This window comes from Amphiura filiformis, chromosome 7, assembly GCF_039555335.1.
Source record: "Amphiura filiformis chromosome 7, Afil_fr2py, whole genome shotgun sequence".
Taxonomy (NCBI): domain Eukaryota; kingdom Metazoa; phylum Echinodermata; class Ophiuroidea; order Amphilepidida; family Amphiuridae; genus Amphiura; species Amphiura filiformis.
This window is the reverse complement of record NC_092634.1, coordinates 37,438,417-37,453,267: the sequence shown is the minus strand read 5'-3', so window position 1 is coordinate 37,453,267 and position 14,851 is coordinate 37,438,417. Positions and strand designations below refer to the sequence as shown.

Here is a 14,851-nt window from a genome sequence, read left to right as displayed (position 1 = left end):
AAGATTGATTAGCGTTATTATATTGTTTCATGGTTACGGTGTAACCGTCGATGTTAATCTTATTACATCATGCATGCGCGTTAAGGCAGAGGCAATAAAAATAGACCGATATTATCAAATGCTCTGATTTATCAGACTCGACATGGACGAAGTCCAGGGGCCCCGAGGGTTCAGGAAAAACCAAAACACGAAAACCAAATAAGGGTGATATAAAGGGCCCCGCATTGCTGCTTGTCCATGGACCACGAGGATCTAGCTACCCCTGGTATTTCGACACCCATTTAGCCGCCCTGGTAGCAGAATTTTTTGTCGGCTGCCCACCCGATTATGAAGTCTATAAATTTTATGCCACCACTCTACAGATCGACAATGTGTATTAAACTGCATCACACCTCTCTAGTTTATTGTTTGTTTTTGATAAAATTGGCCGTGATGTACGACGTTTAGCGTAATTTTTTTGGTGAAAGTAGCCACTGTTTCAAGGACAAGTAACATGGCAAAGACCTTGTCGTAAACACATTTGTGAACATAGATGGAGATCAATACAGTTCTACAGTATTTGAATTTTATAATAAACCAAATCAGACATTAAGAGAAACAAAAAAGCGATTTTAGCTGTGGCAAAATTACCATGTTTGTTTACTTTTTCTGTAAACCGCGTCTAAATGAATACGAAGATGTGTTGGTCCAACTCTGTAAATGGTCTCATAAATGCATAAGTATATTAGTATGACATTTGAATTAGAGGAGTATATTTGGACGTGTTATTAGAAATATATTCTATCTTTAAATAGAAATATATTCTTGGAGTAAAAAGGTATTTTTTTCTTTTGCTGTTGCATTCACACAATAGTATTTTTACTGTTTTGCTTTTGGGGTTTCTCAAATCACACGAGGTTGTACGAAACGTTGAGTTTGTGTTATTATGTTGAGTGCATGGGGTGAGATGTGCATGGTGTGGGGTGCGTGTGTGGGTGAGAGATTTGTATGTCTCTATACCCTTTAGTCTTTTAGTGTTCGAACCTCCACTGATTTCTTTCAAAATTCGACAATGTATTAGCCAAATTAGTGACGTCCGATAGCATCAAAACCAAACTCTACGTAGCAAGGTGCAAATCAGGTAATTTCCAGTATTAGGTTCAATATAACCAATTTGGGTATAACCGAATATTTCTTAAACAAAGTTATATAGCATATAATTTATTTACCTTGATATAAGAAGAAAATTGTTTGATTTCATTGCCTTTCTTCTATTGCTTTTCATTCAAACAATTTTGTAGTATTATCTTTCCTGATTTTCCTGAATAATTGTTTTCAATCCTACTAGCTTGTAGATCTGTTTCAGCAAATCAGGACTTTCCCCGCAAAACAGTACATTTTTTTATAAGTTTGATTAATAGTCGTCCATCGTTTTTTAAGTGGAAGCATAATCATACGGCTTTACAAGAAAGAAATGAATAATGTATTAAAGTTGTTCTTAATATAATAAGTGGATCATGTTTTTCTGTACCGGAAGTCAGTTTGTTCAAAATTCCTTTCTTCAAGGTAATAAGCGTATTGCATTGCAATAGATACAGCTCGGAGGTTAATCCACGCCCGTTGTTACGGCTTTGTTATGGATGGCGGAAACCTTCAAAATACGCCTAAGAATACGCCTAAGAATACGCCTAACCTTAGACGTCTAAGATGCAATCTTAGGCGTCTAAGATGTAATCTTAGGCGTCTAAGAAATTCGCGGTAGACTTAAATCAACGAATCACAGGACTAGAAATCCCAAACAACCAATCATCTTAGGCGTATCCAATTATTGACCAATGAAATCTTAGACGCCTAAGATTTTACACGCCTAAGAATTCTTACACGTCTAAGATTGACCATTTGACCGTGACTAGTGATGGACGGTATCAAAACGTACAACGGACGCTGTGCGTTAGAGAATATTTCGAACAATGGCTGGGTGGTGTGTTTTTAATAAACTCCTTTTCTCTCCATAGCCACTCGCGTCAATCCCAAAGAGAAAGGGGTGATGGGGTGGGAGGGGGATAGGGTACATGTTCTCCCACCTTTCGGCACAATGGCCCATTGTTTTGTTCTTTTCAGCCACTTTTGACAACTCAGGCGGAACAATGTATTTTTACATAATAGGCTTTTTTTTTTCATTTGAACATAATCTAGCAGTTGATGTTGTTGTTGCAAACTGATAAAACTTTAATTTGTTTTAAATATTTTGTTTTTCTGATGACTTGCAGTTAATGTAAGATTTCTATTTGTGTGGCTATATAGTGTAAATGAAGATGATAATGATGATGATGATGATGGTGTTGTTGTTGCTGTTGTTGTTGTTGTTGTTGTTGATGATGATGATGATGATGATGATGATGATGATGATGATGATGATGATGATGATGGATAATACAAAGATGTCAGATGATTAGTAGAGTCGTGGTGGTGATGATGATGGCAGTGATGAGGGATTAAATTTAGTATGAATTTTCACCCCCCACCCACCCAATGTTGTTTTGATACTGAGATAGGAACGGACTAGTATTGGCTCCAACATTGATTGGGGGAGGGGTTGCAAGCAATATGAAACATTAATGTTTGCCACTCATGTTACTTGTAATGTTTAAACAAAGAGCACGTGTCTGTCACCCTGCTCACTTTTCATGTATGTTTTTCTTAACACGTATGCTATGACTGAGCCAAAATACACAGTTAAGAGACCTCGATACCTCCATTCAACAAGAAAGTTAACCTGACGGTGTAGGGTATGATGCGTTTATATCCAATATGTTCAGAGGTCAAGTTATTACTGCATACACATTATAAGGTCAACCAACTATGTCTTTATAATTCGAACAGCGTGTGACATATTTTCACCAAGGCCCCCGGGCCAAGGCCAAATCGTCTTTAATAATTGAAGAGATCAGATATGCATAATTTCAGTCTGCAAAGTGCAAGAAGACAAGAGGTCAAATTTTCTATGTTAAAAATAGAATCATGTAGGTATATAAATATATGCTAGGCATGTTTGTTCCTCTTTGTTGTTTGTGTATTAATTTTCATCATCATCATAATCATCATCATCATCATCATATCATCATCGTCGTCGTCGTCGTCGCCGTCATCATGCTCATCAACATTAATACCTGACTACTACTAGCCACACCAAAACAGCACACCAAACCAACGAAAATAAAATCAAACCAATTAATCAATTTTGCTGCAAGTTCTCAGAGAAAATCACATTGGTGATACCGTCCATCACTAAAATATCAATCTTAGACGTGTAAGAATTCTTAGGCGTGTAAAATCTTAGGCGTCTAAGATTTCATTGGTCAATAATTGAATACGCCTAAGATGATTGGTTGTTTGGGATTTCTGGTCCTGTGATTCGTTGATTTAAGTCTACCGCGAATTTCTTAGACGCCTAAGATTGCATCTTAGACGCCTAAGAATACATCTTAGACGTCTAAGATTGCATCTTAGACGTCTAAGGTTAGGCGTATTCTTAGGCGTATTCTTAGGCGTATTTTGAAGGTTTCCGCCATCCATACTTTGTTATGCATTACGCCTAAGGGATGTAAGGGGAGACATTTCGGCCAAATTGACTTCCGGAAGAGAAACACAGGATTTGCGTATTATACAAAACTAACTATAACTATACAAAACTATATGCATATCAAAAATGAAAGGAAGAAAAAAGAAAAGAAAAGGGGAGACTGCGGTTGCATATTAGGCAGAGGATGATTTAAGTACTTCCCAACACCCCACTGTGTTACCCATGCACCAAGCATAGCAGTGTGAGGAAACATGACACCACTGTTCTGCTGCTGCATAGAAGTGTGTGGTTAAATTTGAATTTGGTCAGTTTTGTAAACAATAAAAGTACCAGTTTTATGCCCGTCGATTTCACATTTTATGTTATCTACAGAATGTGTGAATTATCCTTTCTACACACATCACTTTTAATCTGAAATCGACCAAGTAATAATGACACACAAACAATTTTAGAACAACATCTTTTGCACAGAGTTCAATGGGATTTGAAAAGTAAAGTGGCAGTTGAAACTCCGGTGATAACACTTTTGCAGTGCATGATGGGGCTTCCTTAAACCATCCTCTGCATACCGTAAAACCCCGTCTACAAGCATATATAGTTTTTTTTTATGCGTCTGGATTAATGTAGCTTTCATCAGAAGCACACTATATGTTTGTAGACGGGGTTTTACGGTATTAGGCATATTGTTGAATTGTAACGAAACCTAATAGCAAAAATGAAATATCAAACAGCTCTGCCTAGTTGTTGGCCCACCTTATTGCTAATTTTAGTGCAGCAAATACGATATCTATAAAGTAACCAAAACAAAAATTATTTTAAAATCGAATTTGCTCTGAGAGAGTTCCAGGGTATAATACATTGGGGTAAAAATTCTAAATGATTTCTCACAGTGGTCATTTTCAGTAATATCAACTTTGCAATATTTTTTTCCAATGTCAGTAACAAGATTAGTGTTGCGCATGTTGCTAGCTTTTTACAAAATACGAATTGTAGCCAACTTGTATCAAGTTTTCCCGCCAAATGTCGGTTATGCAAAAACTAAGAAGCTGTGTATATTTCTGCCCCGGCAGGATCCCTATCTCGGCTTTCCCACTTTGGTCATGTTAGTAAATTATTGCTTAAGGCTTCCTTTTCACTTAATTTTGGTTTACAAAACTGTCAATAATCAATTGTTGTCAACGGAGCGGACAGACAATTCTGTACACTTAATCGATGCTTTGTTTGTTTTATAGTATTTACTGAATAATTTTTTTAAATCCTACTAGCTTGTAGATCTCTAAAGTATTTCAGCAAACCAGAACGTTTCCCCCGCAAGATAGGACATTTTTTTATAAGTTTGATTAATGCTCAACCATCGTTTTAAGTGCAAGCACAATCATGCGGCTTTACAAGAAATAAATGAATAATGTATTGAAGTTGTTCTTAATAAGTGGATCATGTGTTTCTGTACCGGAAGTCAGTTTGTTCAAAATTCCTTTCTGGAAGGTAATAACTTCAAGCGTATTGCATAGCAATAGATACAGCTCGGGGTTACCTAAGGGTAGAAATTTCGGCCAACATGACTTCTGGTAGAGAGACACAGGATTTACCTATTATACGAAACTACATTGACTATGATCCTGTGTCACATACTGGGGTACCCACAAATGTGCAACATATATTTTAAAACATTGTCTCTTGAGTATTCCTTTACTTTCATTTTTCTAAGATTCATTTAGGTCTTGAATTCCAACTAATTTATTGTATATTGGTCGTGTACAATACTGTTTTAAAATAATTTTTAATTATGTTTGATGACGTTTAAAATGAAATATGCCAAGGGTGATTGTGGATTAGGGGGAGGTGGATTAGGGGAGGAACTCATATCGTAAATTTGATCTAAAACCCCCATTATAATCGGTTATTTTATAGTAATATCAAGTTTACAATATTCTTTCCAACGTCACTAACAAGACTAGTTTCGCGCATGTTCTTAGCTTTTCACAACGTTTATTAAGATCAAAGTTTTTCCGTCAAATATCGGTTATGCTAAAAATAAAAAGCTGTGTATAGATTATCTGCCCCGACAGGATCCATATCTCTGCTTTCTCACTTTGATCATGCTAATATAGTATTGCTTCCCTTCCTTTGCACACATTTAATTTTGGTTAACAACTAATAAAACTGTCAATAATCAATTGTTGTCAACGGAGCAGACAGACAATTTTGCGCATTGAGGAATCTGCGATTCACAATGCGCTATATAAATGCTGTTTTATTATTATTTTTGTACATTAATCGATGCTTGTTTTTCGTTTGATATTATTTCACTACAAAATACAATGTGTTCAAATTTGGCGATAAACCTTATTTGTTCCCACTTAATACCAGAAAAAATAAAGGCCTGTGTATAATTTGACGCTCATTTCCAGCAGGATATTGTAGCATTGGGCTACCCAATAAAGCCTGTAACATTGTCCATGTAAGGTGACGTATATTCAATTGCTGGGTTAATTTGGCGTCAACGATGTGTAAATAACAGACACCATCAATTTACACAGCGACTCTTAAGGTTTGCTTTGGACATTCAATGCAATTATCCTATGGTCGTTGGATATATTTTGTATCTCTCTTTAATTTGCGTAAGTGGAAAAATAAGAATGGTGCTCAATGATGATAAAGACATACACAAAGGACATACAAAAGACTAAACCAAATCTTACCAGTCCCACTGACGATTGGCTTATCCGGCAATGCCAGAAGCACGAGTATAAATCCGATCCCCATCCACATGGTAAAAATCGCACACAAAATCTAGATTAACCCCACGCGCCGTCGACGAACACCTGTCCGCGACTAAAGCAACATTAGACGGATAGTAGCCAAACTATAACCCGGCCATGCGAACCTGCCACACGCTGAAACTCGACGATACGTCTGTGGAGAGTAAATTAGATAGGCAACATTTATCAACACTGAAGCTGCTTTACTTACACAAGCTTGCATGAGTGATTAAAGTGAAGATAGTGACGTGTCGTAGGAAGGTGTTTGTGAGAATGAGAATCTGATTGGTCGGAAATGTTTTACTAAGAATGGGTGAGATAGATGATAGTGTGTCTTCCTTGGCTGCAAGAAACTACAATTGCGACACTTTAAGCTACTTTTATAACGACGTGTATCACTTGCCTTGTAAATATTGTAACTGCATTCTGGAATAAAGGAGCTAAGCTTCTGGTGGCAGATTGGGAGCGGGCAAAAAGCACTTAAATTAACTTTGTTGCACGTTTTAATAAATGAGTTTTGGGTTTTTTGAGTTCAAGTTTTTGCCATCATTATTGGATAAACGGGTTTGAGATAAATTTTCCTATTTTTATCATAGATCTTGACATGCTTGAGGCAAAATGATTGGCAAACATTTTAGGAATAGGAACAGGTTGTTGACATGACAGTGGTTTATTAGTAATTGAACAATGAATTGAAATATATATTAAAGGAGCATTTCGTGATCCACATCCTCATCCTCTTCCCCCCGACTTACTTCAACAAAGTTTATATTTTCATACCATCAGAATCAAAATCAGAATGTTTATCGAATAACATTTCTTTGACAATTTGACAAAGACAATTTGTATTGTCTGGTAGCTGTAATACACAAATGCGTAATTTGCTAATTCAATGTGCGAATCAACTGAAAGTTTGGAATTAAAGACCCATTCAGTGATCCCCGCGCGAAGTGTAACAATTACAATTGTTTATAAATTGCTTAAAAGTGAAGGATAGGGCATTCAAATTGTCATTTGGTATTTTTGGTATTTTACATAGCCCAGAATGGAGTATCGTCCAAATATTGTACACCAAAGGGGATTTGCCATTTGGTCTAATACCATTTGGTCTAATATCCATTTTGTCTACATCCATTTCGTCTAAACCCATTAGGTCTATATCCACTACGTCCAAAAATCATTTGGTCCTTTGACCATTTGGTCCGATAACCATTTGGTCCGATAACCATTTAGTCTAATAACTAATAAGTCTAAAACCATTTAGTCTAACAACCATTTAGTCCAATACCCATTTGGTCTATAACCAATAGGTCTAATAGCCATTTGATCTAATACTCATTTGGTCTACACACCATTTAGTCTTACAAGCATTTAGTTTATTATTAAATAGACGAAATGGTATTGGACTAACTGGTTATTAGACCATATGAGTATTAGACCTAACGGTTATTAGACCAAACGGTTATTAGACCAAATGGTTATTAAAGAAATATTAGACCAAATGGTTATTAGACTATATGGTTAGTAGACATACCGGTTATTAGACCAAACAATATTAGACTAAATGGACATTAGACCATATGAGTATTAGACCTAACGGTTATTAGACCAAACGGTTATTAGACCAAATGGTTATTAAAGAAATATTAGACCAAATGGTTATTAGACTATATGGTTAGTAGACATACCGGTTATTAGACCAAACAATATTAGACTAAATGGACATTAGACTATATGATTATTAGACTAAGTGGCAATTAGCCTTTCTGGTAATAGACCAATTGAATATAGACTAAACGGGAATTAGACGAAATGGTATTAGAACAAATGGCAATAGACCCAAATTATTACATTACACATATTTTCAACGTGTACGTGCTGGATTCTCTGGGGAAAGATTAAATTTGTGTTCATCTTACCTACCCAGAGAAGAAGTAAGTATAATAATAATTTCATCATTATGTGACTTCGTGTATTTGTTAAGATATGCAGGTTTCAAGCCTTCCTGTAGTAAATACATATAGATTTTAATCTTTCCCTCTGCACCGACATGCCTCTGTGACTTATTTGGTTTAAAACGTCGTCCTAGTCTTACGAAGGTTGCCGGTTCGAATCCGGTCAGATGCACTGGATTGTTTCAACGTTTCTGTGCGCTGTCCGCACGGTGGAAACATTGAAATATTGTTCACCCTTTTTATACAGAGAACCAAGAATAATACATGTAATACCGGCTGATGATAGAAATACTTCCACAGACTTCTAATGTTTTCTATGTATTGTGACACACTTTGCAAGCAACATGTTGCATAAAAACAACAAGTAGGTTCAAGAAAGTAATTCAGTTAATGCATTTTTGAAATGTAACATTACACATAAATTATGTACGGGATTTTAAGTATTTGTTTGAAGCGATATAGTTGTATCTTTGGGAGCTGACAAAGCAAGTGACTTCAATGGTAATGTTTTTGGCATAATGTTTACACATATCCCAACGAACACTTGTTGGACTCATAGCTGTTGTGTTTGTATACAGCAGAGCAATGTTGAATTAATGTTTTAAGATATTTATTCCACCAAAAAAACTCCATAGTTATTAAAGCAGCCACGATACAAAAGTGGGGTTTCTTTCACTTTAACCATTATTTCGGCTTAAAATGACCAGATAACATTCCTGAAATTTGTTACTTTATTTTTTGCAAGGAATAACAAAATTAAAATTGACCGAAATCGTAGTAAAGGTTCAAATGTATCCTTACACAACTAAAACATACAGTTGCCTGTAACTTATTCTATGCTAGCCGCGTCGTTTACCACATTTGAATCTGCGTGAATACATTTTCAACGTATAAAATATGTCGGTGACATGCATTAATCAAACACAAATGAGAACGTTAGCAATGATTTCTAATTATCCAAAATTAACGATCGATTGTGAAACCACAATTAACATTCGCCCATATATTAATTTAATTACGTTTCCTATGCACTTTTCGACAGTTGAAATTACATTGTAGTTAAATCAATATTTTGAAGGTGAGCTTAAAGTGGGTCAAAATACTATTTGTTTCTGGGGAAATGTATTGAGTGAATTTGGAAATAGAAACTCACTTCATATGGAGAGAGGAATTGGGCTGTTGCAGTTGAAATCAATACACCCCTTATGGAAGACACTTCCTTAATCTCCCAAATTTCAAATGACGTCTACTATTCAGGTGATCAACAAACTTGAAATTTACACTGTGTGGGAGATTAAGGTCTTCCACAGGGGGTGTATAGATTGCAACTGGAAGAGCACATTGCATACACTTTGCATGGCAGTCACTTGTATCATGAAATTCATTGTGTTACTTATGAAAATCATTATATTGCTCCAGTTAATTGTTTATATATTCTGGACTTACGTGACACTAAATAGATTTGACGTACATATGTGATGCGATCAAGCCAAATCAGTCGGAACTCAGAAATATTGATTTTGAGATATAGCCAAACAAAGGAAATTTTTCCTTTTGTTTCCTATTGTTTTGGAAACTCTTTAATTGCTCATATCTTTGGAACTGGTTGTTCAATTTCAATGGGATTTTCTGCAAAATCCAGCCTTATAAATACTTTTTACAATCCTATAGGAAACTGAAAATTTATTATTGCCGAGTTCCGACTGATTTTGTTTGATCGCATCACATATGTCTTTTTGTGAGTTAATTGCGCATAGTGATATCAAATTGACGTCACATTAACAATTGTCACAGACACACACAGATATCTAATGGTCTGTATTATATACGTATCGTGTTATTCTGTGTAACAGGGGTACACTCCTTGGTTAAAGGTGGTATACAATATTCAAATAGTACCAAGTTGAGTAAAAACATAAGGTCATTGCTTTTAACAAATTAAGGTTATGTAAATGTAGAATTTCTACCTATATATCGTATATACGATAAGGAACAGTATTTAGTGCCTGACCGCAATATCCGTAAATAAGGGATTTGATTACATTGGATCAATAAATAACCTACGAGGCGCTACTGTTCTAAGAAAAAATGCAGATACTAATTATTCCTTCTTTAGTGAACTATAGGTGTTTGATACTGTTAATGGTCAAAACAAAAGTTTATATTGTTTAAGTATTTTTATAATTGAATACATGAATACAAAAGCCACCTAAGTCCATGCGAAGTTATTTTGAGAGAAAAACCCGTGTATCATTTTAATTCCTTCAGTTAGATTTACCTGGTCAATATGGTAAGTTTTACGTGCAAATGAGTGGATTAACCTGTATTAGGTATGACGATTAGCATTTCAGGGACTTCGTGGGGTTTATTTTAAATTTTGGACTTAGGTGGTTTTTGAATCATATACAAAGACAACAATGTTAGAATGAGATTACCACTAGTAAGATAATACAAAATAAAGCACACAGGTATGTATAATGTTGATAAGCATTCTGCCATGTAATATAAACCACACACTTTCCTTTATTAAACCCATTTTTTGTTCAAAAGTCATTCTCTAGCAATGAATGTGTTACAAGTGGACTTTTATACATACTGGATTTCAATCAATGTGTTACAAGACTCAAATCATGGAATTGGGTGATTCTTTCATACATGCTATTTTTCACATGCCCAATAGACACAGAGAATGAATTTGAGTTGTTCTTTCATGCATATGACAGGCCTATGTATAGCAACAATTTCCCATGCTTAACTCAATTTGGCCAAAGTATGGACTTAGGTGGCTTTTGTATTCATATATTCAATTGCTCGGTGTCGTCGTTGAAAAGGAGGCTATAATGATAAAACTGGTAATATAATAATAATAATAATAATAATAATAATAATAATAATAATAATAATAATAATAATAATAATAATAATAATAATAATAATAATAATAATAATAATAGTCAATCCAGGGCAAAGTTTGATCATAAAGGTCAATTATGGCAAATACTCACATTTCGTTGCGTACTTGTTACTTTAATGATTGTTAATACCTTAATAATCTGCAGGTACAGCCATGTCAAATTGTCAGTGATTTTATGATATTAAAATGATTGCATTATAAATAGCATTTCTGTAACAGAATACTTATATAATGTACACTTTGAAATACTAACATGTTTCTTTGCCAATTAGCTGCACTGAAATGTGCCAATTACTCACAGCAATTACTTCTAATACTTTTATCAGTCGTGCACCTGTTTCGTAAAATAGTTCAAACGTATCATGATGACAAAATGTCACTTTTCAAATGCATTTCCAGTCGTTACATTTGGCTTAGCACTATTTTTTAAAGTAGCTGTTTAAAATGTATATTACAGACAGCAAATTTGGGTGAAAATCAGAGCATTTTTATGATTTTGAGCAAAATTTAGCGTTTTTTAACCATTTATGGTGGACATTTCTCAAATTTGGTCAAAATTAAACAAACAAACAAACACATGTATTCTAAATATTCAATGGCACCACTTTTTAAGGTGTTGCGCTTACACATAACTTTCTATTCATCACTTTTTGACAGTCACCTGCCAGGTAATGCGTTAATATGCTGTCGGGTCAGTTATCAATTAAATGGCGAAACTCTTTTGTTCGAAACGATGGTACTACTTTTATGAATAGCCTGCTAGCAAATCAATTTTGCACAAAGGAACAACGCGTTACGTAATCTATTTCTCTCCATGTATATATTAAACCTCCTTGGATATGACGTACATTTGACTTTATGCTAGTAGATTGCTCACAGTGATGTCAACTTGGCGTCACTCTAACAAATGTCACCGACACACACGAAAATCTAATGGTCCGTATTATATGCGTATCGTGATCTGTGTACTTTTTTCATTTTTGTATTTAATCTTAATCCATACATATAGTTGCATTGAATGACAACTCAAATTAATTGGGGATTTAAAGTCTTTCACTTTTGTTTCTAAACCGTATTGCCCTACTTCTCCAGTTTCCCTTTTTTGTTTGTTATCATGTCTGCGATAGAATTAAAGTACTTGTATTATTGCATCAGTGTTTTTTAGCTTTTTGTTTTAAAGAATTAAACCACTCGCGTTATTGTAGGTTAAAAATATATAACAACACATTTTTTGTTTCAAATTCATGTTATGGATTTGTGAAAAAAAAGTATTTTTCTATAGTTTAAACTTCTCAGGAACATGAAATTTAATCCGCAATTCTAAATTTTGATTATGAATAACACATGCACAAAAGTTCATAATACATTTTTTAAAATGACTCTTAGTTCAGCGGAATGAGTTATTACTTTCTGCGCATGTCAAGATACCTATTTACATAAGTTTTATTGTGATTATGACGTAAGTATTCCGTCAAATTTAGAAATTATGCTGTATTGTGAATAGACAAAGACACCCACTTTTGAAAGCGACATCAAACTCAGATTTGACAATTTATTCCGAGTAACATATAGGTACACCCCTTGGTGTAGCGATTTATACAATATTTCAATAGAACGAGGTTTAGAAAAACATAAGGTCATTGCTTTTAACAAATTAAGGTCACGTAAATGTACGATTCTACCTATATATCGTACTAAGGAACAGTATTTAGTGCCTGACCGCAATATCCGTAAATAGGGGATTTGATTACATTGGATCAATATATAACCTACGAGGCGCTGCTGGTTTAAGAAAAATGCAGATACTAATTATGCCTTCTTTAGTGACATAATGCTCAATACTGTTAACGCTCATATTAACAAATTGCCATATTATTCTTCATAATTATAAGAAGGCATAATGATAATTGTTTTTATTAAGTTAACCAAACTCTCTTTTTTGCGTATACAGAGCTTCTGATATGACAGACCGTACTAAACACAAAAAACACAACAAGTTAGGTTGTTGAAGGAACAGATGTCAAATAAGCTAGGTCAAAAATTTATCATAATAATTATATAAAAGTCATTCATGGCAAATCCTTACATTTCGTTGCAGACCTATAACTAATTACCTTAATTACCTTAATATACATGTACAGTCATGTCAAATTGTCAGTTTAAACAATCAAAAATGATTTCATTTTTATGAAATTAATACGAATGCATTATAAATATTATTCCCCGGTAATTGAATGCTTTATGGTGCACATTTTGAAATATTAATATGTTTTGGGCAATTAAAGTAAATGTGCCAATTACATTTATTGGAGACTTATCAGTTGTATATCTGTTTTCTTGAATAGTTCAAATTCGTCATGTTACGAAGTGTCACTTTTAAAATGCATTACTAAACAATGTCAAGTAAGCGCTTGTAAAAAGCATTTTATTCCAGTCGCCAATCGCTGTTAACAGCTTTTGGATGTAAACTAAGCAAATAAGCAAGTAAAGACAAGATTTTTGATGGCTTCATTTTAAGCAAAATTGAACACTGGTGGCGCAATTAATCTTAAACCTTGTTTGCATCTTTACAATGGGTAGAAACTTGTGTGAAAAATGAGTAGCAAATACCAATGAAATTTTCTTTCTAAAACATTTGTCATGAAATGAAGGAATAACTCATATTATTGGGCAAAATTAAACTTGAAATACATGTAAAAAGCGACCTCATTGTACACACAAGTATACAATTTATAGAATAAAATTACCACAAAAATGCTGAAAAAGATACATAATTTAATAAAAAGATGAAACCCATGGCCGTGAGCTTAGAAATGGACACAAACTTACTCTTCCTAGGTGGCGCACAAATAGATACCGTGACAGCCCAATTCCTTACATGGTCAACCTGTTAAATAATGCTTAATAATTATATGCTATGGTATATGTCATTTGAACATTGTAATTTTAACTTATGTGCAATATTGCTCTTGTGTTTATTTATGCTTTAGATTGTATTACCAGCTCATTGGTTATGTTTTTGTCCGGGGACTAGGCCCCCTCTTTGCAAACTTTTCCCGGGGTCTTTTGTCCTCTCTTTTATAAGAGGACTTTTCCACCTTGGGATTTGGTTGCGGAGAGGGAGTTTGGCCCATTCGGTCTAATGTGTGTTATAATTTTGTTCTTTAATATCATATTTATTGCATGTTGTATATTGTATATTTTTATATGTGAGCTTCACAGCAATTCAGCTTTTAGCTGCGAGTGTGTTTGAATAAACCATGAATAATAATAATAATAATAATAATAAAAATATAATATGTATAATATAGTATGATAGATGTTGGTATTTTCCAGGTCTAGAATTGAAAATTATATAATGTTTTGTTACAAAAATTAATAAACGATCGCATCAAACAAACGTGACCTAATTGTAGCTACAAAGACACCCTTCATCAACTAATAATGGTATAGTCTACGTTACCAGTCGCTATCGACGGACCTGAGGGAAAGTCAACATCCTCTTAAATTGGAAAAACAAAATAGGCGATTTAAATCTGAATGTTATACTCATTCTGCGCTGTCCTTGAAAAGGTTGTGTGACATGTGACCGTACTTACATCATTCTGAGATGCCATACAATGCTGCTATTTTGACTACTCTACAAGAGCAGGTCCCC

The 14,851-nt window shown here is 34.4% G+C and overlaps 1 protein-coding gene across 1 annotated transcript in view; it reads right to left on the bottom strand.

Annotated features, from left to right (window-relative positions):
• Positions 1-6,480, bottom strand: part of LOC140156492 (uncharacterized) — a 130,933-nt gene extending 124,453 nt beyond the window's left edge. The window contains exon 1 of the mRNA XM_072179435.1: positions 6,265-6,480. Coding sequence (XP_072035536.1) covers positions 6,265-6,334 — 70 coding nt within the window. The 5' untranslated portion in view covers positions 6,335-6,480. The remainder of the gene's footprint in view (positions 1-6,264) is intronic.
• Positions 6,481-14,851: the final 8,371 nt, after the last annotated feature.